At 38.2% G+C, this 25147-nt stretch overlaps 1 protein-coding gene across 2 annotated transcripts in view; it reads right to left on the bottom strand.

The window, feature by feature from the left end:
• The window catches only part of INO80 (INO80 complex ATPase subunit), a 60766-nt gene that overhangs the window by 9813 nt on the left and 25806 nt on the right, over positions 1–25147 (bottom strand). For both annotated transcript variants that reach the window (XM_071558414.1, XM_071558413.1), the window contains 11 exons: positions 24271–24356; positions 23111–23278; positions 22535–22668; positions 21675–21742; positions 20235–20328; positions 19265–19442; positions 14707–14847; positions 13009–13234; positions 7377–7504; positions 3014–3108; positions 571–643 (listed from right to left, as the gene is read on the bottom strand). In XM_071558414.1, coding sequence (XP_071414515.1) covers positions 571–643; positions 3014–3108; positions 7377–7504; positions 13009–13234; positions 14707–14847; positions 19265–19442; positions 20235–20328; positions 21675–21742; positions 22535–22668; positions 23111–23278; positions 24271–24356 — 1391 coding nt within the window. The remainder of the gene's footprint in view (positions 1–570; positions 644–3013; positions 3109–7376; positions 7505–13008; positions 13235–14706; positions 14848–19264; positions 19443–20234; positions 20329–21674; positions 21743–22534; positions 22669–23110; positions 23279–24270; positions 24357–25147) is intronic.

Genomic DNA, 25147 nt, shown 5'->3' with positions numbered 1-25147 from the left:
CAGCTGTTACTGAAAAGATAAATGGTTCATTCTTCCCTAGTGATCAGTGGGGATCAGTGGAGATACCTAAACTGGTATGCCTTTACACCTTGAGTGAGTCGGGGGAAAAAATTTATCCTTCCTGAGTAGCCAATAATCAACTACAAATGGCTTCATACTTTTAGAGGCATAGTTTCATTCTTCTTTGCACAGAAAAAAAGGGTAACTGATACCTATTCCACTGGTTCTTTTGCAACTGAACCTTAAGAACAGTCATTCATATACTTGTTTCATCTAAGTGCCATCTACATCTGTAGATCCCTTCAGTCACTCAACTCTCTTCTAGTCTCTTCAGACTAAAGTATGGGAAGAAATTTCCAACTGTAACCAAAAACTGTACCAAAATATCCAGTATCTACAACTTTTTCATCAAGTAATACTAAATTGTAAATAATAGCAAAGTAAACAAGGCAATGCAATTTCACAATGTAAATGGCAGTTCTAATGATACCGATCAGGATGGGCAAAGGAGTGACAAGTCACATAGAAAGACTGATTTTCCTACATTGATTGTTACCAAATTTCACCTACCGTATCTGCAGCTGTAAGGTTAATGCCCAAGCCTCCAGCTCTTGTACTTAACAGGAACACAAAAATGTCATTCCTGTAACGGAAAGAGATTGAACCCCTTTATTTTGTGCACGAAAAAGAAATAACCACAGAAGTAATTCTTTTGATCCATGTGAAATGATCAGGGTTATTTCTATTACTTGAACACTTCAGAACATTTTGTGCTGTTCATTCATGGACAAGATAAAAAACATATGAAAGAGTGAAATAAGTTAATCTACAAATGAAGACATGCAAACATTCAATTTGCAATAGCAGTTTATTAATCTGTATCAAAACAAACCAGGGCTTGTTTATCTTGCCCATATTGGTAATTAAGATTTCATACAGACACAGAAAAATTTGTTTCACAGAACTGACTCCACGTTAAAAAAATCTTTCCTTAACAATGCTCAACTGATAAAAAAAAATAAAATATGTCTGAAGTATGTGATGCAAATTTTGTTCTAAATTTGGTGCTTTCAACAGAACAAACAGACAGGTCTGTATGTAGCACGACCAAGTACTGATGAAAAATCAAGTGGTAACAGCAAAATCAAAGTTTCTGCTATGGTTGAAACCATACTAGTATCTCTGGAGGGTCAGCAGTATTTAAGTGTTCAATACCATAGGGATCTCTGAACAGGCTGACACAATGCAGACAGTACAGCAGTAATGACTCCAAAGATATTGACACATTGTCCTTCAACAGTGAGAGCTCTCTTTAAGAGAAGACAATCTGCAAATACCACATCCTTTTGGTACTACACTGTCTGAAAAACTGGGCAAATGTGAAATCAGCAAAGCACCAGAAACTCTTGTTGACTGAGCATCGTGGGACATCTCTTTCCTAACTAACTATATGTAGGCAGTGTCCTTGGAAGTCCACTCCTACAATCTAAAGGGTCTTTCCTGCCCTCCCTGAAGAAAGTGTGGGTAGATCGTAAGCTGTTATGCAAACGCTAGTACAACCCAACAAACGTAAAGAAACTAAGGGGTTTAGAATCCATATCCTTGAAGGTCAAGGAGAACTAACTATTTTCTCAGGACTCAAAACTCAAGACATTCACAAGTTGCTGGCAGGGCTGTATCATAAAAATGGACTCTCAAAGACCCTGTTCTGGACCAAGGCAAGACTTTCTGTCCCCCCATTCCAAAGAAATTGCCAAAAGATAACAAAAGTAACTACAAAAGCTGTGAATTAGCATACACACAAAAAACACCAGGAACTCTAAAATCAGAAATATAAGGTTTCGGACAGTCCAAAACCTAAGGGTACACAAATTTCCTGTGAGCTATGGGAGGAACTAAAGCCAAGCTAAAGTCAGTCTTCAGACTTTACCTTGCAAGTACAAAGTCAAAGGAGTCAACACATGCATGTTTGTACTGTAGGTAATCCTTGGCCAGGAAATCTTTTCGCTCTTGTAACAAAAATGGAATATGCGTATAGATAGTCACCTGAACATCCAGCTGTGAAATGCTTCTGGGAATGCCATATGGGAAGGAAAGTGGACAGAGCCACAAACTACAGGAACAAATTATCGTTCCATAACTGTGTATTTTCAGCACCTTTCTAGGATATCCTGCATGATAGTTTAGTCAGTGTTTCTTTCCTGGAAATATTTCTCATAAGTAAATCATGTATAAGAGGAACTCAACTATAATGCTTTAATAGGAATTCTCGTTTAGACTGGCTGACCTATATTTCAAAGGGATTTCCTGCTGAAATGATTATTTTTCTTCAGTTGTACTATTTATGAATAAAAACCAAATTCTGTTCATTAATAAAACAAATTTTTTCTCTTAATTTGGTTAAAGGACCTTACAGCAGGAAGAGTCAGGATTCCAGAAGAACATCATAACCTGCAATGAATTTGTTTCTGACTCCGGGAAGCAGGCAGAAAGGTACTGCATGGTCCTCTTACTTCAGCTTTCGGCACATGTTCAAGCTTTATTGCTCTGAGGAGTCCACTGAAAGGCTCACCCTTGCAACACACCCGTTCAGGTATCATGAATCAGTGAACTGAAAGGCCTTGGCTGCTATCTTCAGCTATGATACTTTGGAACCATGCAAGGACTTACCTCTAGTCTAGAATGTCACTTTCATCCTGCAATAAACAACAACCTATCCAGGAAGTATAACCTTACTGTGAAGGACCATACCAAAGTAACATTGTATCAAGATGTATCTCATGATTCAAAGGAAACAATAACCATAAACTCAATCATTATAAATAATGCACGCTAATGTGCTTATAAAAATTGCCAGAATCCATTTTGGATTTTGCTTCAGACAAATGAGGTCAATTTGATATCAGGAAAGATAAATGCAAAATTTCATTTATTTCCATTACATCTTTTACCATCTTTCTATGTACATGCATTTTAGCACAAACACACCTTGTAAAATACATAAATACATTACCTGTTCTGAAAGTCTGCTACCATGTCCCTTCGTTCAGAAATCTTTGAAGAACCATCCAATCTCATGTAGGTATGTTTCCTATAAACCATGTATTCCTGTAAAGAACATACACCAGAAAAATACAGTTGCTTATGAAACTGTTCAATCTCGGTCTTCCAGAAAAAAAATCCCAAAACACAATAAAATCAGAATTGCTCCTTACAACACTAAATTCCCTCAATGTCATCAACAAATATGCTGTAAGCAATCTTATGTAAGCAATACTTATAATAATACAATTCAGAAATCAAAGATACTCAATCATATGCTAGCTTTTGTGTGCCTTTTCCTATAAATAAACAGGCAAACAAAATCACTAAGATGGGAAGTTTGTTTTCAGAGACTCTAAATTTTCTCTAAATTCCAAGTGTTCACTGTACAAGCAAAGCTTTCCAAACAAACCAACTGCACCTGCTCCCTGTTGATTTTATACCATTGGACTGGTGTTTTTAAAACCCTGGTGCTGCACACTGATGTCTGTCCAGGCTTTATGTCACCAGTGAAGAGTCTGTGAGTCTTACCACATACAAGAACACAGTGAGCATTGCACTGGTGTGTCAGCCCACAGCTCATGCCAAGCAGCAGAACTGAAACTGTTGCCTGAGTCACAAATAAAATGGCATCAACTAGGAGTGCTGTAGGCAAAGGTTTTTTCCAATGAGAGATGTTTTTCATGCTTTAAGGTTCTCATATTTTTTTTGATACCTGTGCAACTATCAGTAAAATCTGAATTAAATACAAGGCTCTTAAAGCTATGCAAATATCCATAGAGTTGCTCTGGAAAGATACCCTCTGGGGTATTTGAACAATGTGATCCTTTCTTGGCTGAGGAGATGCAACACTTACTGGTTACATTAGTTAGGTTTGAAACCTTACTGGTGCATGAGTATTTTTGAAAAGCTGTGAGTGCAATTGAAGACAGAAAGGAGCAGATGGTGCTTTAGCAGCAAGAACTTTGGATTCATCTTGCTCCAAGCCACAATGTTCAGCAGACACAGAACTGATGTGCTGTGAGAAGACATGGCAGTACTTGCACTCTAATGAACCTTCCGACAGTACCATGCTCAGTTCTCCTTTTCACCTATGCTTCAGGGCTCCTGCTCACCCTTTTTTGTTCTGCTTCACTACTGCAGAAATCATTCAAGACCTGCTGTACTATATGGAACCTTAGAAAAAGACTGCCACAGTGGAAGCAAACTTCATTGCAACACAGATGAAAGAGAAAATTAGGTAAATAAAAGTGTGAAAATGGCCGAAGCCACACGTGTACTACCCCTACAAAACAGACCTTGTGACTAGTATGATTTCTGCAGTACAACAATAGAAGTTCAAAGCAGAGAACAGCTACTTCATCATGCAGACAAACAAGCCCTAATTTACAATTGTTTTATTCAACTTTTATGATAGGTTCTGTCACAAACTAAAACCAGAGAGATACAGTTGTCAGTTAGGCACTATGTCACCTTTTCTCCAGATTTGATCAATCCTTTTTTTATTATCGCAAGGACCTTTTCCTTTTCATTTCTTTGTTACTGTCTTTATCTGTCCCTATGATAATTCAACCTTTAAATGTCTTGATTTAGTTCTCCCTCATCTGTCCATTAACCTTCTCTTCATTATCTGCCTTCTAAACAAACTTCAGCACAAATAGAAAATACATTCCTTCATTCCAATAGGTGCATTTATCCTTAATCCAAACCTCAGATATTTCCACTCAGGCACAAAGTACACTAGAACAAGCTATTCTAAATCTGCAATACTGGCACTCATGGGCTGCTCCCCAGCTCTGCAAACTAGCTTAGTACCTTAGCCTTTAGTTAATCATCTAACAGGTTCTGGTCTGCCTCCATCCACCTTCCTTTGATCAAGACAGATACTTCACAGTAGTTTAACAGTGCTTATATGAAACATCCTTTTTTTGTGAACTGGTTTTGTCCAGTACTTTCCCAAGCAGTGACAGTACATTCTTTCAAATTCAGAAAAAAAGAAAAAAAACCCCCTCTGCATTGCAACACATACTACACTTCTCAGCAGTTCAGTGCTTTGAGCACTCACAGAAATGGCATGCTTTTAGCTAAAGAGAGAATTCTGATAGCAAAGAAACTATTTAAGCAGTAATTTACCTGGTCTCTACTGTAATTACGGAAGGCATTTGATGACTGATCATTTTTCTAGTTCCCACAAGGACTGATGGAGTGGGGTGGGAGAAGCCTCATGGGAAGGCTTCACTGTCATACAGAGATCCTTATATTAGACCTACTGCCAATCTTGTTTGGTGTAAGGGGTCACCAGGCCACCGGAAGCATCAGTCTAGGAAAAATAATGAAAGGGGCCCTCCCTTGCAACAGAGTACCTACGCAGTAAATGAACTACACACGATGACCTGAGTATTGTAAGAATGCAGTGCTCCTAAAGCCAGTGCTCTTCTGGGCTTCCACAGATACTTTCTCAGAAACTATAAACATCTTTTCCTTTCAGGTTATTTCACAGTCCAAATTGAGTACTCCCATCTTTTAACACAACTAATAAACTTTTGGTAGAATATAACTAATACATTTTAACATCATGGACAATATAATTTGACCTCTCATCTCATGAATGCAATGCGATTCCCACTGAAAGCAGGGATAATTACTTACAGGTGAAAGCAATCACATCAAGAAAAACAAACAAAACAATCTTAAAAAGTATGAAATACACATCTGCATGAAGTAACAGTACCGAAATTATATGTTATTCTCTTCCATTGAAAGAAAATAATTTTCCTCTTTGTATTTATATTGGGCATTTTATAATGGCTGAACTAAGCAGCAGCTCTTCAGCTGAAGCTACATTAAACAAACATGGTTTTATAACTTTGTAAACAATGTGTTTTGTGCTCTCTGCCCTGTGTAGATTAGGTTAGTGTAATAATGTAGCAGTTACACTGATGTGTCCAAATACTGTTAAAAAAAAAAGACATGTTTTTTCATATTCGAGGAGGCAGATGGGATGTATTTTGATATCTCAGGTAACAAATAAAAAATATCTATAGATACACATCTTTTCCAAGGATTTTCTTATAAACTGAGTCCTTACTTGATTTTTAGCTCACTTAAATTCAGCTTCAGTTACTTGGATGGGGAAAAAGAAAAACAGAAGACATGGTTTATTTGGATAATAAAACCCAACAAGTGAAGTTGGAACATTCAGAAGGTGAAATAGCACAATAGTGTGCTCACAAGCCTTTAAAATGCTGAAGAGAAAAGCCAGAAGCACTGAACACTCAGCTGTATGAGTTTCATGATGCAAAGCCAGGTGTCAACAAACCTATACTATGTCCAGTGTTTGCTTAAAAAAGAGGCATATGAAGCATGCTGGGCAAAGTGCCAAATACAGAACCGCAACCATGCAAGTTCTGTTTTATCTCACAGCAGCAAAAAAAAAATTCAGCTTGTGATTTGTTATTGAACTATTAACTGCTGACCTTAAACTGCACTCCTGTTCATACAGAACTCAGGACTTGGGCAGCTATTGATTCAGGCTTCTCATGTTTTCTCTTCAGTTTACTGTGGAGAAGACTGTATCCCTTGCTTTTTGGTGGCATGTCTGCTCATCAAATACTCTTTTCTCCTTCAGAGGTGGACTGACTGTAGTTAAATAATGAGTAATGACTGGATTCCTAATTTATTTCCTATTGTATGTGCCAGAGAACCTCTTCATGTTTACCAAACTTGTGCAGAGGAACAGGATGACAGAGATAGAGGGAAACAGTAAAAGTCTGTGAAATTACAAGCAACATAAACAGTGTAGAATTAATCACTGTTCTCCCTCTTCCTCTTACTTAAAAGGACATGTAAGCATCAAATGAAAACAGAAGGAAACAGTTCAAAAACAGCAGAAGAGGATAATTAAGCCACGGAATCCCTTACGACAGGGCAGTGCAAATGTCAACACCTAACAAAATGTCAAGATGCAACCGAACAATTTCATGGAAGAATCCATGTTGGACTAACTGAATATACAGGAGGCACATTTAGCTCAGAAAGGCTTTGAGCTGCAAACTGTTGGAGACTGAGCAACTAATTGTGAAATATCACTATTCTTGTGCATTTTCCCCATACCCCATACCTGGTATATAGTGTATAACAGAGTATAAATGTTTTCCATTATAGGTTGGGTTGGACCTTAGGTCTAACTTTGTATAGAAATTCTTATATTCTTGAGTTAACTCATTTACTGGGTATCCTACAGTATAGTAATTTTACGCCAGGTTTGCCACATCCAAATTATATTACTTTCTCCATCTTCAGAATTTGCCTTCTGTAAAATATAGCTCTCCTACCTCTAGTAAGTCAATCATCCGTGTCATCTGGGAATAAATGAGAACTCTGTGTCCTTGAGATTTCAGCCGTGTCAACAGAAGATCAAGAGCATGAAGTTTTCCACTGTCAGTGATCAGACTCTCTTTGTCTAAAAAGAAATAGAAGAAAAGCACACAACTAATAAAGCAAAACCAGATACACACAACAAGTAAACTCCTAAGATTTCCTAGCACTTTCCTAGCATTATAGTTCCTAAAATAACAAGGTGTGATGGAGAAAACTTCAACATCTCTTCTGGCTGACACTTAAAATCACAGTACGTGTAAAATACATATACATAAAATGCATATTCTAAATGCATATAAGGGATAGGTCGGTAAGTAGACAGACAGATAGACAGGCAGACTGACAGACTGACAAAAACTTTTGTTTGCTGGGACAGGAACACAGAAATATACCCATCTGGCAAAATCTCATCACAGATTGATCTCCTTGCAAGTATGGAGTCAATTATCTTTTTGGACAGCCATTTCCCTTATCTAAGTATTTATTCTGACTAGATCAATATGCCTGGACACTTGAAGAAATGTTTTCCACTTCACATGTGAAAATGCTGTATTTTGCACATTTGCTGCTACCTGCTGCTAATCTTTAGATCTATCCTCCACAGATCAAACCCCTCACCCACGCAGAAAGTGAAGAACAGTTCCCTAGGTCACTATAAAATAACAACTCCCTCACAGTACCTTTTCTTCTTCTTCCCTGCTCTCTGGGGTTTTTTCGTTTTTCTTTTGTTTTGTTTAAGAAATATTTCCAGATGGCAATCGTTTCAGTCACTTCAGATTTTATACTTCATGTCCTCTCTACTTCAGCACTGCTCATGAAGTGTTTTTCAGGAAGGAGATCTTCCTGTTTGTACATTCTGTACGTAAACTTCAGTAAACAATACATTACTGTTGAAATAGGATGAAGAGAAATTTTCTTCCAAAAAATTATCTGTTGGAAAGGCCATTGATGATTCTTTATTCTTTTGGATGTCTGAACTTAGGTTTACAGCCAAAACGGAAAGCTGGTAACTGCAGATGGTGCAGGCTAGTACAGAACCCAAGTATTTTCAACATGTCTAGCAGGTAACACTTCTGCACACTTCCTGCTTCAAAGAATTATTTAACTCATGGGCTGAAGAAAACTGCCTTACAGAAAGCTGGATTAACTGTCTTGCCCAATATCCCAATCAAAAAAAAATTAGATACAAAAATTCTTTTGCCTGACCACAATACATTTTAATATAGGTTCATATTAGTGGAACAGAAGCATACAGATCACTCAACAGCACTCTTAAAAAGATCTTACAAGCATGGCAGGCAACACAATCTGTAAGTACCCAAGTGATGTGGTATTCAGTGATGTGCCATGATTCAGTTTTTCATGAAGCAATTGGCACTACTCAAGGTTCTTCTTTTGGACAAAGGTTTTTAGTAACAAAAGAGAACTTTTTAATAGCTGAGAAAGGCACAGTGCCCAGTGACTTGTCAAAACTGTAAAAACTAGGTATGCTTCCCCTCTTATGCTTCCAATAGTGAAGAAAAACTAGTCTGCACTAGTCACCTTTACCCAGAAACATGATGGATTCCTGTCACTTTAGTATTTCAATTGTGTTATCTTTCAAAAATATCCTTTAGTTTAAATATAAATAATGGACTTGATGCTGGAATTAGTGGAATCTACATTAGGACATCAGAAGATGCAGCCTATAGTCTCCTTTCTGAAAGTCAAAAAATTGTGAGTTTGAGTATTGTTTAAAATTAGTAGCTATTCCATTTGCACTGTAAGACAATGCTCTGAATGCTCTCCCTTGCTTATTTTAGAGCCATGCATCTGCAATTCACTAGCTAAGAACCCAAGACAGAAAAGTCTGCTCTTTCTTGCTTGTCTTCCTACCTAGATGGTCCTGTTTTATCTCCCATTTGCTCTCCCTTTAGAGTTATCTTGCTCTGCTGGGAGCATGAACCACATCACTGCCTGAATCATTAGCAACTACCTAAGAGAATTCATTAACTGGTGAGCAAGCCAAGGAGATACTATAAGGAAAACTCTAGCCCATATATCAGGCTAGTATTTGTTCTAAGTGGAAAATAACTTTTAACAATGCACTCATCTCTAGTACAGGACTTGTTCTCATTTACATATAAATTGTTAATCGTTTGATGCATTCTTTTAAGGAAAAAACGAATTTTGGACTTAGACAATTAGGCAAAATGAAAATGACTTAGGGCTATTTGGTTTTAAAATACATCTGTGGAAGCCTATAGTAGCAATGTTTACTCTTTATACAAAATGTTATTGCTTCCTTTAAATCCACACAGCCATGACATTCTGCTTTTATTCTAATTGGTCAGCTTGCTATTTCAGAATGAATTAAATTGAGTGAAGCTACATGAAAAGTTTAGATATACCTGACAAACTAACATGATTATTAACCAAAAGGCATCTGATTGGAAGAGAACAAATAGGATCTGTTCAAGAGTCAGTCTCAACAGAATCAGATTAACATTATTAGCAAGTTTCCAAAAGCAAAATGCTCCTGTTTTTCTCACAAAGGCATGAATAGGTAGAATTATGCTTTGCTAACTGGAAATGATGCATGTCCTTTGCTGCTGGCTCCTGAGGTCTCCATTGTGTAAGTTACTATTTTTAAATAGCAATGAAATGCAAATTACAAGTAAAGAACTTATTTGCAGATGGTCTGAAAAGTTAGAAACTTGTTAACAGTTCATAACTCATCCAGTATCTCAGCAGTAGAGCAGACTGCACTGGTGAGAAAGTTATTGTGGTTTTTTTAGGAAAGCAAAACAGTACTACCAAAAAAGAGATTTATCATCCCTGGAAGACAAAACCATTTGTCTTTAAACTGGCACCTTTAAGCATGCTAGCCTGATGCCATTGTGTTTTCCCCAATTAAATATTTTTGCATGCTGAAAGCCTGCCACCTAGTGCTTCCAAGGACAAATTCTGAACAGCGGTAACAGAAAATGCACTTTATACATACCATCTTCAGAAAACACCACAATTATTCAAAAGAGAAAAAAGAAAGTGCCTTCCACCTCTAGTTTCTCTCCCTTCTACTTTTAATTTTTTTTTACCTTGGGAGAAGAAAAAGGCTACTTTCTTAAATGAGATATCCAAAATTTGCAATTCTACATTTTTTATTTTTAATGAACGTCAACAACTTCCAAGGACAAATTCTTTGAATTTTTTTTGTGTGTTTGGTTTTTGGGGTTTTTTTGTTTAATAGCATCAAAGGAGTTTTTAGAATTTTAAGTCAGTCACAAGACAGAGATCCTGCACTGCACATAAAAGAGCTCTCCCTAGGATACAATTTTTGGGTTCTTCAGCGCTGTATGAAATAAACAAGAAAAAGGAACCAGACCAAACAGAAAGTAACTGTCAAATCCTACTGTGTGGAAAAAAAAAGCCAACCCTGCTTCCAGCCATGCAGGGATATGGACATAAATTATCTACAAGGGGATACAGTGAGCCTGGGAAGAATAATTACAAACGATTATGACTCAGAATAACCCTTGTCAGGAGCTCTGGCCGATGACTGTAGCTGGGCTAAGCGTTCTCTGGAGAATGAGCAAAAGTGCCTCTGGACATGCAAAAGGCGGAGGAAAGAGAGATAAAGCCTGGGTTGGAGCTGACACCCCTGGTTCCCCTCCCGACAGTCTGCACGGCACAATGGGGTCAGTGAGGAGCTAGCTGGCTCTCACAGTAAACAGCCAGCAAGGCCGGTGCTTTTTATCGATACTAAAAGGACTCAGACACTTCCTGCCATTTAATCCAGGACCATTTTTCTTTCAAAGAACAGGAAAAGCCTCAAGAGATTCCCACAGTGATCACAGCTGAGCCTGCTGCCAGGGTACTGGGAACGCCGAGTCTGGGAGAGGACAGATCAGGGGTCTAGGAGAGAGAGGTGTCTCCTTTTCCTCTCCTCACCTATTTGCCATAGAGCTTCACAGCTACCATTCCATTCGACACTTGCTACACTTAAACCTTGCAAATGGCTCCTTCAGTACATCAGTCGCTTTCTGTAAGGCACTGTGCCTGCTTCTGCATGTATGAACACAGCCCTCCTGTTGTGGTGTGTGCCCTGTCCTCTTAGAGTAAGTTTAGGTTTTAATTCTACTTTCCACCTAATTAAAACACAGCTGTACAAAACTACTTTTTTAACCCACTGTTAGCTCCAACACTTCCCAAATTAAGCCAGCTTTACATAACACACTCATCCCAACCACCTTCTCAACGGAATTCTGTAGTGCTTTGACAACAATTTGCCTAACCTTGCACCTATTCACTCACTCCTGTAAGCTTCTTGTATCCCATCTTTATTGCTCTAAAAATTTTGGCTGGTAAGAAGGTCATCAGCTTAAAATGGAAGGCTTTTCAAGAGAATGCAGCCCTGTCTCTATTCTGCATTGGCTACTTTTCTTCGTTTCTCTACCCACACCTTCTACCTTAATTTATTCCTTCAATATTTCCTTCTTTTCTGCTAGAGATCAATTTTCTGTTTTCAAATAATTGACAAAATATTCAAAGAATTTCTGAAGAAACTATAAAGTCATTAGCTATCACTGACTATTAATCTACTGCAAGTTCATGAAAATTGGTTTCTCCATTACACATGGATACAAATGTGCACGCACTTCAAATAACTCCAAACACTTATGAGATCCCTTAAACTGGACTGTAGCAAGCAAAAGGCCTTTTTCCTTTTACTGTACTAACTTCCCCTGCCAAACATCCTTGACCCAAAAGGGTCTGGGAATAACTTTGCATCTGGCAGTGTAAGCTGTTTTTCCTCTTGGCTATCTATCAGATCTTGAGTACTTTCTGCAAAACTCTGCTCAATGCTCAGGACCATCTTCTGACAGCTAGAGCATGTCCAGCCCATGAAAGTCACTGCAGTACTGGGCAATCAAACTCTAGGAGATCTTGGATTACTTTAGTCTAATTCTAGGAAAAAATTAAGTACATTTACTTTACTGGTACACTGGCGCCCTTTTCCCACTTTACCGGGAAGCATGAGTAAGTCCTCTTTATTCCAACTGAAATTCAGTAAATCCCTCATGCCTTGTTTTCCAGGCCAATTTCTTCTGAGCTTGGTCCTCAAACCCATCCTTTTCATGGTAGACTGTTACAAGTAATTTTAATCTTTTCACAAGGCAGACTAATAAAAGATCTCTTAAGACAATATGAAGCTCTTCCGACACACTATGACTGTAACTTTTCCTGCAACCTTCCTATATCCAACCTCAAAAGAGTATTGGGTTGTGGGAGCAGCCTGTGCTCTAGTAAGCAAGTCTATGTCTTTACAGTTATTTGGAGGGCTGACATGCAAACAGAGGTTTTGAGCATTAGGAAAGTCTGTATTACTTTTTCAGTATCCACTGACAGCTCTACTTCAGTCAGAGGATGCAAAATCTGTGCATTTTAAGTTATCAGGGCAAACTTTCACTCAGAAGGGAAAACAAACACACAGTCATTCCCAATCCCTCAAGAAGCCCATCAGCCCATAACCAAGCATATATTACCCCCAAACAACAGATGTCCTTATTTATCTCATCTCTGTTCCATGACAATCTTCAAATTTACCTGGTATCCTGATAAAAGACCAGCCGTTCTGAGGCCTGATCCCTAACAGCCCTCCTGGATGCTCTGGGAAGAACTGGGAGCATTGCTTCAGCCAGTCAGCTGCTAGCTCAGGGGATCCATGGAGTATACACTGCTTTGCTTCCAGACATCCTCCTTCCCTTAGTGCCCTGCGCTCGTATTCTGCGCTTCGGTCATTGCAGTAGAACTCCAGTGGCACAGCTGTTACCTACAAGTAAAATAATAATAATCAATATTCTTGTTCTGGTACTTAGGAACACTACCTGCATAGGAAGAAAACACTGATCCCCCATCCCCAGCAGCTACACAAACACATGCTCCTATTTCTATCATTCGCTCCATTAACTTCCCAAAATTCATCAGAGGTCAAACAACAACAGAAGGCTATAGTTTCTGAGAACATATGTGCTTTTTCTGCTGTTTCAGGTCTTCTACACTCCTGCCAAAAGTTTCTAACAAGCGTAAAATTAAGTCCTTGTATTCCTAGGAACAAAACCCCATGTCTACGCTTAATCATTTTTATACACCAGCCAAGCCAAAACAACTAACTTTTATTCATTAGAATAATGTCAGATATGATCTCTCCTCACCTTTCCCTTCCCCTTTATATGTAGCCTTTTAAGCCCTTCTCCTCCCTTCCTGCTTGAAGAATTCAACATATTCTTCCTCCATGATGCAAATTCAGGTACAAAATGTGACAAATCAAAGGAATCCGAAGGCAAAGTGGGTTTCACAATTTACTCTCAGAATAACCTCTTGTTCTCAAACCAGAAATTATGTTTTAACTGGGAAGTGTTAAGTGACTGAGCAGTTCAACTGGATTCCTGGCCCCTAGAGCTGCTGGCACAGATGAATTCAGCTTGGGCAGCAGCATGAAGGTAATAGGCACAAAGGCCTACTTGCCACCCACCCTTCTCCTGATGTGAAAGTATAACTGCATATCAATTGATGAGGCTACAGCATTAACTTCAACAGTAGTTAAAGAATATAACATCTGGATGGTCTGGTACATTTTGTCCAGCTTTGTGAACATTTGACAACATGGAATACAATAACCATAGACTTATGAAGGTCTCTTGTGTCAGCACAGGAAACTTCAGCTAAATTAACTTCAAAATTCACTTACTAGATGGACAACCCTAGGCACTACCAATCCACATGCAAAAGACTTAGAAAAATGCCAGCTTGAGTAATCCTTCTATACTGCAATGTGGTGTTTCCTTTTCAGAGCATAAGCTGACACAATGAGAGAAAACAAACATCCTTTTCAGAAAAGCATTGCTCCTCTGCCCCCTTTTGCCATCAGAGTTGATGAAACAATCACCTCATGCTGTTCATATCATACCCAAATCTCCCCCTGGGATTACTGGGGAATAATTTACTTAACAATTTCTTCTATAATGTTACTCCTTTTGGTATTAGGAGAGAAAGTGAAATCTCTGTATCTCAGAACAACTCCTGTTGGGTGCATCGTACAACTTTCCTTTTCCCTTCAGTACACGTTACAGTCATTTCCCCTATGAAAATACCCACTATTGAATGCAGCAGCAAAAGGATATCCTCACAACAGTTTTACTGAACCAAAAGAAAGGAATAGATCATTCTGTTCCTAAGACACAATTCTAACAAGATTGAAAACACAATAGAAAATACATAATTTACAACTTAACTTGCACTTACCCGTGGACTGGCCATGCACAGGAAGGACGGCAGCTCAGTCACCTGGCAGCATCGTACACATGAGGTAGCTGATCGCCTTCTATATATGACATGGTCTGAATAGCCAGTAACTGCTTTACAGTGGCTGCTGAACACAAGGTTCTGAAATCAAAATTAAAATTAAGACATTGCTATTTCTGTAAAGAAATAATCCTCTTAAATTTTGTACCTACCCACAAGGAAGACAAAAGGACATTCACTACGTATTTCTTTTTGAAAAAAGAAAACTCTACACATCCTCTGCAGTGACAATGCATAGGATCTTTGTATAACTGTCAAAACATTCAAATCCTGAAATGGTTGAAATCAGAATAGCTCATATTGATACTTGTCTTTACACTCAGCTGGAACCAGAAACAAGTTTTTCCTTCTTTGAACCTTTTGACCTTAGCTTTTCTAATGAAGGAAATAACAGCAGTATTCTAGTAGGCCTGACCCTCAGGCTGTTTTCTAGCTACTCATTTATCTGTTCTGAAGCAAAATTAAATTTGCAAAGAAAAAAATTAAGAATCTAAATAAGTCTGGACTGGTACCTTTAGACTTAAATCTTTTCCACCCTTTTCCTTCTTTCCTGTGCAAAAGGGCTCTCAATTTTATCCTGAAGACTTTCAAGGTGCTAACATAGTTACTCACACACACGAACACACCCCATGTGCAAAACCTGGAATTTGCTACAATTGTATCAGTGTCCTTTTGATACAGAACAATACCCTGATTCAGAACTGGGGACACTAAGATGACAGTGCAGTTTAAAGTAAGGAGAGCTCTTTGAAGATGCTCAACTGTACACAGAAAAATAACAAAAACCCAAATTTTGCTTGCATCAGTTATATTTCCTTTATTATTGTAAATATTTGCATCAAACAATGAAATAAATTGCTTATAGACTAAGCCATTTTTGCCACTTAGTTTTTATTCTGACTCTTCCTATATTCCTAGAGACTATAGTTATATTTTGTTACATTTAATTATTTCCTATAGTATGCAGAACATTATTCTGCATACAATAGGAAACACGCAATAATTTTAGAAGCATGAAGCATCTCACTGCAATAGGATCACAGGATGTGCCCTCCTGGAAAATTTAGCAGTTCATTTAAGTAAAACGTAAACAGAATCTAAAGCTTTGGTATTGTTCTGCCCCAGTTCCTAATGCACCAAAATTAGTTACATGCTAGTTCTACTTTACAAAGCCTCCCAGTTTTCTAAAATCCCAGTGTTTGACGTTCTAAACATCTGGGTACATGACAGAAGCAGACCTTGTATACCAAGTGATACACTGGATACCCATATTTCTGTGTATGTCAAAAAATGCTAGAAAACATCCACAGTAGAAGTCTACCATGGATCATGCATTCTGTGCCCTTTCTATTTCCAGATGTGGATTCACTAAGCAAGATGCAAACAGCTAGCAGGTATCATTGGAACCTGCTGACAAGGGAGAAGAACAGTCTCACTGTACGTATGCTACAGTCAATCCCAGCACACAGGTGTGTCCTTTAGCTGCTGCAACTGTGATTCATGGTCTGGAGTGGGCAAAAGCAAAGTTCATGCTCTCTGAATGAACATTTGCTTTTTTATGTAAAAGGTGAGAGCAGAAAGAACTGACTAGCCTTTCACTGACACTCAGCAGCGCAAAAAAGCCCAGGTCAAAGCTTGGGCCCCACTGGGTAATGCAAAGTGATCCCCGAAACAGGCTCTTACTCAGCTGGCAATTCTTTATCAGCAACAACTGCTGCACGTTTACTCCTGTCCCTGCAGAGCCCTGTCTTGCTGGCCTAGCTGTCTGTACTCATTAAAATGCTGATCAAGATGAAAACAAACCCCTGCCCCTTCGCTCCAAGAGAGTTGTCATATGTTTCACCACCTGGTAAAACAGGCTGTGTGCTGAACAGCAGAGTGGGAATCACAAGGGTGGGAGTACAAGGCTGTGGACAACAGATGCGGATGTTGGTTTACTCATCTGAGGACCAGAAACAGTGGCAACAAATCACCAAGAACTAAAGAGGAGGATTGTTAAAAAACAAGAATGTATGCATCTACTACAACTACATAATCCAAAGCTAGTGTTGAAAGAGCCTCTCACATATTGCAGACATAAATATAGGTCATTGTTGCCAGCATGTTAACCTTAATAACACATAATATTTTAACAGAAACTAGGAAAGCAAAGGAAAGAAGGATTCATCTGAACAGAACAGATTTTGTATTACCTGAATTCAGTGTACACAAATTAATATACATGGTGTGGAGGGACTGAGCAACAGGAATGAAGAGTCCTCACACTGCATGGGATTTCTGTGTTTACATGAAGAAACTCATACTATCTTTAGACAGATGTGACCTCAATTTCAGAAATATCCATTAAAAATAAATGCGCTTTTTTTTTACTTAGTTTGCCTCTTACATCGGAAATGCTGATCTGAACAGTTAAGAAAAGCCTTTCCAGATTTATACCATTTCCTTTTTCCTCTTTTCTCACCCTCCTCAATCCCTGCATGTTACTATCTTATGAAGCCTTACAGGAAGCCTTGGGGAATTTTATGTTAAAAGTTTCTTAAATTTGGGCTAAGAGTTTGTTCATTTTCACTTATAATAATGTATGGTCCTAGAAGACAGGCATGTTAAGGGCAGTTTGTTTTTCAACTCTCCTTTTGGTTTTGCATTACCCATCCCCCCTCTTTTTTTAAATGTAAGATGTGCAAACAAAATTCTGCAAACATAGTTTTTTTTTAAGTGACTTCAGGTGACAATTTGTCTAACATGTAGGTTAGAAAACAGCTCTAAGAATCAGTCATAACTGTAGGGCTACACTTCCTTTATATTTACTGGGGTTATCACAAATGCACAGTGTTGCACACACTGATGAACTCTGAACCTCAGTTGGCTGTTTTCTGTGTAGAACGTAGAGCAAGTCATTCGTTACACACAGCCACAGCACTGGCACCCCTGAGACACAAGTAATGACATCCTCAGAGAACAGAAATTATTTAGAGAAATGAAATTCATGTTTAAATCTTGCCAGGCTGTGGTATAGGTGAGTCTGTAGCCTACCCAAATGCTGCACATTTAATTGTTAATATTAAAGCCTACACATGCATATTCCACATCTTATATTTAATATCTCTAATCTTAATCCATCTGCTCCCCTTTAGAAAATTTAATGACTTTCATTTTGATATTTATACACACTAACCCAAAGGTTATGTAAAGATATAGACTGCCTTTCTTCAGAGGTAAAAATAAATGCCATCTTCTGTAAATACACACAACTTCTGACACCATCTTCTACTTCTTTACTGTTAGGCTGCCATACTTATGACATCAGACAAGTTTTCCTCAAGCACACCAGTGAGAGGACAGAGCTACAATATAATCTCAGAGATAAGCAACACCTATATAACCATATAGAAACAGCTGGATGTAATCTCAAAAATATTAACTGAAAGCAAATCCATATAGCACAGACATTTTATCAAGATAGATACGGAAACACAGAATTGAAACACCAGCACAGCCAGGGTTAACTGTCATACACACTCAGTTCGCTTGCTCTTTGTTTGATAACTAGAAGGACTCATTTTGTTGGCTTTGCTGTTAACGCAGCAAAACATGACACCAAGTCCAAGGTTGGTTTCCTACTGCCTTATGCGTCTTCAATTTCAACTTCCTCTACACAATACTCAATTGAATTCTGGCTATCTCTTTTCCCCTTCCAGACTCATGAGCAGAAGCAATATTCCCTAGAGAAATTTGGCATGATCTCACTATTTCGGAAAAGATTTTTTCACTGAATATCTGCTAACTGCCCTAGATGCTTTCCTGACTCTGTGCTAGCACTTTTGTGAACTTATTTCCCAGTGAACTGAATCAACAGAGTGATAACCTAACTCAGGAAATCAACTGCAATTTAGTCATAAAAAGACAAAGTCTTCACACATATCCCAGGCAAAAGATTAGCAAAAACGATCTTGCATTACACAGAATGAATACATCTGGAGTCTACCAGACAGCAGCAGAAGCAAATTTCAGTGTAGAAATACACTACAGACAGTGCCTCTCCACCAACTTTCAAACACTGCCACGCTTGTCTCTGTTTTCCCCAGTTGCTGCAATCATTTATTGAATTTGACAAGAAAAGAGTAGTTTCAGTCAGAAAATGAGCATTCTATGTGTAGAAAAACATTACAAAACTTAAGCTTACATGCAGAATCCATCTCTGACAAATTATGAGTCTAGTTCTGCTGCTCCAGTAATATGAAATTTTTAAGTCTTCTAACTTAACTGATTTATTTATTATAGCAAGTTTTGAAAAGTATGACCACATGGGAGGAAGACAGCAGTTAAATTATTTTTCTGTTCAGCACTGTGAAGTCTACTAGCTATATCTAATAAAGCAGACAAAGAAGTCATCCTGTTTCTAAGTTGGTCTTCCCTGTTTTATAAGGATAGAAAGGTTTCATCATTTCTCACTCGTTAGGATTTGTTACTGTCTCCACATCACAGAAACTTTGCTTACCTGCAGCAAAGTGCAGCTGTGCAAGTTAGGGAAAGACAGTGGGAAATTTACATCAAGCAAGAAATCCCTGTTCCTCAGAAAACACGACCCCTGCTCTTTCTCCTCTTCAGTCTCCATCCAGGAGCGCATGTGATGGAGCCTGTAGGATGCTTTCAGAGACAGGAAAAGAGCTAACCATCTGAAATGAAACACAGTAGATGTATTTACACACCTGTGTAATGAATGCAGAATTTCTCATGAACACCATTCAGATACATGAAATCTGTATTATTTTATTGAAACACAGTCAACAAACAGTAATCAAAACCAACCAGAACAATAAAAGAATATTGCACTTAGAAACACCTAAATAAAACATCTCTATTTGTTAATAAAGGCTTGCTTTTAATCTCAAATTTCTTACAGTCAAATTTCTAACTTCACTCCAAGTCCATTACAGAGTACACTAAACAGATCACCTCACTTTCCAAGACAATAAATCCACAGTTTAAGCTTACACCATATTAAACACAAGACATGGGGAAAGTAGACAACATGGCTCAGGGCTGAAGAACAACTGTAACAACACAAGCTTATTCCACTTTTGTTTAAAATGTACACTCAAGTGCAACAGGCAAGTTTTGAAATAGACTGGCCTTCCCAAGTCTGGATTTTGCACTCGAAAATGCCAGCAACCCACAGTGTGCTCCTAAGCAAACTCTCCTATTGCCCCTTTGACCATCTTGTGTATTTACAATGTCAAATCTTTGTTAACACAAGTTTTCTTTTGACAGAGGCATAAAAATTGCATTGCGTAATGGTGCCAATACCTGGAGGAACACTCTAGAAGTTGCTCTAGTATCAGATAATGATAGACAATTGATAACTTTAGGACGCATAGAAAATGCAGGTTTACAGAGAGATGCCTCTAATATCACTTGTATTACTTGTAATTGCTAAAAGGGATGGGGTGGGTAAAAGTTGTCCTCACCTGGCTAAATGTCCCTGATTCATAAGGTTTGCCATTTCTGCTGGAGAGACATCAATAAACCGGAGGAAAGAAAAACAGCTTTCTTCATTGATGCCTGCATCACAGAAATACTGAAGTTAGGCCAACACATTTCACACTTCATAGCTGAAAACAGTAAACTTACTTCATCAATTCAAGATATACATTCTCTGACAGACACATCAAGGTGCAAAAACAGGAAATCATAATTTAACCTCAATCTTTTAGAAATACTGAAAATTCAATCTGAATCTCTGTTGCCTGATTCCATGTTCCAGTTCATTTTCTAGTTCGTGCAAGAGAAGGGCATTTACCAAAAAAGAGAAATGCGTTCTAGGCCCAACTGCAGCCGCAAGGACATTTGTTTCACTTACTAAGAATCAACAGGCAGTGTGCATGTTTGCAGATCTGAACATGTATCTGCCAGACAGCTGATCAGAACATGTGTACCTCAGGATATCTGCCTGATATCTGCTCCCTCTCATCCAGTCAAATGCATCAGAAGAAGATGGAGGAATTGGCAGGGGGAAGCCTTTCAGGCCCACCCGTGTGCGCTCCATAGCCCCAACATCATTCACATATTCTTAAACATCTATACAAAAATCTTTTCCCAAATTACTTTCCTTTCATGGTATGCCAAAAAGGGTCTTCAAGAAAAAGCCTATTACAAATACCAAACCAAACAAAAACTAGACTAATCAGCAAGACACGCAGAAGTTAGAAAGTTACAGACTCCTGTAGCTGCATCTGGTTCTTCTTACTTATACAGGATTTTGCATAGCTGAACAGGTCCATGCTAACAGATTTCAGCACAGGAATGCAGCTGCTATATCTCTTGCTTTTTTCTCCTGAAGATTTTCCTATCCCAGCAGCTCTGTGATCTAATTAGCTCTTTTACCAAAAAAAGTCAATCATCTGTAATAATAATTTTTATCTGCTAATATAAGTAGCTTATGTGGGATTTTTGCTCATTGAGAGATCCTGGGTCACTTGCATCTCACTTACTTTTTAGCTGAAAGAGAAGCTGGCAGTTTAAGGTACCACACTTAATGTATTGAAATGAAGCCAAGATTTTTCAGAATTGAATCTGTGAAAAATTCACATTAGACTAAAGAGGCAGCATTAATCTCTTCAAGAAAGTTAAAACAAGACAGACATGAATGAACTAAGATACTGCAGTAGGATTATGTAGTAACTAAATGATAAGTTGTCCACAGATTATTCTTCCAGCTGCTTTCCATCCTTTCCCTCAGTGAGGAAATACATGTACAAGCACAAATGCTAATAAAAAACAAGTTTTGGTCAGATTATCTCAGAGGTCTAACTAAATCTGGCCTCTCAGTCCTTCCCCCTGAATAAGATATACTTCAACATCACATGCCAGTGTGCAACCCAACTTGCTTCCCAGGACTGTAAACCTACCCTTCCTATGGAAGAGAGACTGCTGGATGTGGTCTGGTGCAAATGGTGAAAGTAAAACCCGCAACCACCTGAAAATGAAAGAAACAAAATCAAACAAAACACTGAGAAGGTGTTAATACACAAAATGTTCAATCCTGTGATCAGCACAAGATACAGAGTAACCATTCATTCTTCACTCTAAGTATTTCAGCACTCTGGATACCAGGAATTGCAGGGCCATGGGAGAAAAGCATCATCAGTCTCATGCACTGCTGCTTATTTGACACTGAGACACCACTGTCCTGAACTCCATCACACATATTAGGACAGTTAGTCTTGCCTTCATATGTGTCTTTCTCATCTCTTCCCTGAGTATTTTCATAACTGAATGCAAACAAAATTAATCAAGCATTGCTGCAATTGGAGACAATAGCAAACTGCACTTGGGCAGATTCTACTCATCCAAAGTAAGCATTAAAAGCTGTCAAGGCACTAGCAGCAGCTCATGATATATATGCCATGTCAGAACAGACATATACTGATAGCTCCCTTGCATATTTAAACTCACTGAAGGGAAACCAAGTAGACTTGTTTGGTTTTAAGAATTCTTTTAAAGCTTAATTCTATTACACATCATCAGCAACAACTTTAAATTCCTTTTCCTGGCTTTCTCATTCAATCAAAGGGATATTCTGTGATTAGGATTCCACCAAAAAAAGAGCATCAATATCAGACGTTTAACAGCTAAATTACCAAGACAAAACCAGCAAATGCACCACTCAGCCCTGTAATTTAAGAAGGCAGTTAATTAGCACTTACAAAGCTAAGATAAGTCTTAATACTAAATATGCTAAGCTGGAGAGGAAGTGGAATAGGCTTGCCTGTCTCGTGAGTGGTTAAAGACCCTGATCTGTCCATGCCGGTAGATGAACTTGGAAATCTGGTATGGCTTTAGGAAGACATGAAATGGAGACCAAGTTTCTTGTCGCTCAAACAGCTCTGGGTGATTGCAGACCTGTAAGAAAGAGAGCATGTGAAATGCTGGGAGCAACTGTTTAGTCCAATGCAGCACTTACATCCCAAATCAACTATTACTATTGATCACTAAAAAATCACTATTAATATTGCATGGCTATTTTAGTGTATCTGCTCAAATTTGAATATGGCATCCTATCTTTTCCTCTTCAAATAACAGCTATTGCCTCTTCTTCCCATGTGAATGGCTTCCTTCATCAACCAATTTGTAACCAAACCAGTTAGCAGCTCCATGTGCCATCTGGCTAAAGCTCTTCTACTCCCAACATCATGCTACACTACATCCAAGAGACAACTGAACTACATGCAAATTTGCTTGCCTATGCCAGAATTACTTTTTAAATGGTGTTTTCTAGAAGCCGTATCTTAGTTCTGTGCTAATGAATGATTATACTTTTCAAAAATTATTAAAATAGCCTTACCTTCCTGAACTGCATAACTAGATTCATGAGACTACTAGTGGTGGTCTGTGCTTGCTGAGTAGTGCCCATTGATGACTGCAGGAGGTCATCAATAGAGATTTTGTTTTTGAGAGCTTGGTACAAGAGCTTCTGTCGGCTTGTCTGCTGGCAGTACATAAGAATTTCAATCTGCAAAATAATGGAAATTTAGCCTTTTATACCTTTGAAATGAAGGGTGATGATATCAGTATACAAGAAGCTGAGAGAAATATATCTTAAGGAAAACATAACTATCTCAAAAAAGACTTCTGTGGACAGTTGCATTCAGATCTGTATTTCAGGATCCAACCTAGGAAGGACTTAACCAGTAAGTGTGTTTTGGAAGGCTTGGGTAATAATGTAGGAGACAAACCTTTAGAAGTATGTGAACACAACCAAGTAAACTGGTAGATTCTTAAGAAGCTGTGAAAACACCACACCTGCAGTTGATCAGTCTAAAATCTGACTTCAATTCTACTGTAGGTTAAAATGCTACCCACTGAGAGCCTGTGATTCTGAGTGTCAGAAGCCCACAACAATGACAGGTGCAACACGTAACAACAGTATCTGTGGACGTCTGTTGAAATTAATAACTACATCAGAACAAAGCAGAGGTCTCTTAACCAGTGGTCCCAAAATCTGGAGACTGTTAACTGCAGGATCATTCAGTATTGCATCCATAACATCCATGTGAAATAAAGGACTAACAAGAGAGAAGAGTATGATGTTGCCACTATGTATTTATCACTCTGTACTGGCAAGCAAAAAAAAATCCTGAACCCATGACAAATCTTTCACAAAGGCAACTGGAAATGTTTATCATCCAATCGATGCTGTATCAATCTCCTTCACTGCCATTAGTGATATTTCTGTCAATTTAACCAGGCTTAAAGATCTTTTGTTTGTAATTGTTAATAAAATGTTTTCCCTAGAAGAAAAATTTATTAATTAGGAGTTCTTCAGTTACATCCACATCTAATGACATTGCTGGGATGCAGTGCCAGAAACTGAAGGTCTGTGAAAAGTCTACAATCAAATTTCAGGTATGCAGACTGAAAAACGAGTTTGCATAAACCAGATTAGAGAACAGAGTTATGACAATACATTTGTGATACTCCTTCCAGATAAATACTTTTTCTCACCTTATCTGACAATTCATTTTCCACATCCTTCTTGATTCTTCTCAACATGAAAGGCTTCAGGATCATGTGCAAGCGGGATAGCTGGTCTGAAATATAGGGAAGGGGAAAGAAAGAGCAATTACTTCATTAAGAAAGAAAATGATACAGTGTTTTACCACAAATTAAGTACCTTACTGCTCAGACATGTCCTTCCATATGCCATTTCTTTACGTATGAGTTCTCACAGCACAGAGTTGAGTATTTCCCTGTTGATTTTGCTTTTTTTTTAAATGAGTGCTGTGCTATTCTGTTTAGCCCATGAATCTGAAGAAATACTTCAAAAGAAAAACTTGTAAAGCATTTTACGTGCTCTGTATTCCTCTAGGCTGAACAATATGGTCTTACATTTATCACTATTACTGAAGAAAGTTTCTGATGAGCCATTGCTAATTCATGAAAAGAGATCAATACAATTTTAAGTCTTGCTCCCCACAAATTATAGCATCACAACAACAGGTCATATTGCATTGACATACATTTGCAGTCTTTACAATAATCTTTGTAAAAACAAAGTTCTGGGGTTTTGAAAATTCTTAAAGCTTTGCTTTTGTGACAACAGTGATCTGTTCTACTACAATCACAAACAAGCTCTTTTGCCTGATCAGATTTTCCTACAAAACTAATGCCTAAAATTTACCGTGAAGATTTTTTTATGCTTTTCTTCTGGAGCTCAAAACATATTTAGTGCTTTGTGTCACATTATGTCTAGAGCTTGTAACACAATCGGGAGATCTCCAATATAATGAGCTCTGTAGAAACTTAAAAAACCTTAATATATTTGTTCTTCTGTGCTTAGTAAGGAAGAGGACTGAAGACAAGCAGCAAATCAACATTTGCA

Source organism: Pithys albifrons, chromosome 6 (assembly GCF_047495875.1).
Source record: "Pithys albifrons albifrons isolate INPA30051 chromosome 6, PitAlb_v1, whole genome shotgun sequence".
Taxonomy (NCBI): Eukaryota; Metazoa; Chordata; class Aves; order Passeriformes; family Thamnophilidae; genus Pithys; species Pithys albifrons.
This window is presented reverse-complemented; position numbering and strand designations above follow the sequence as displayed.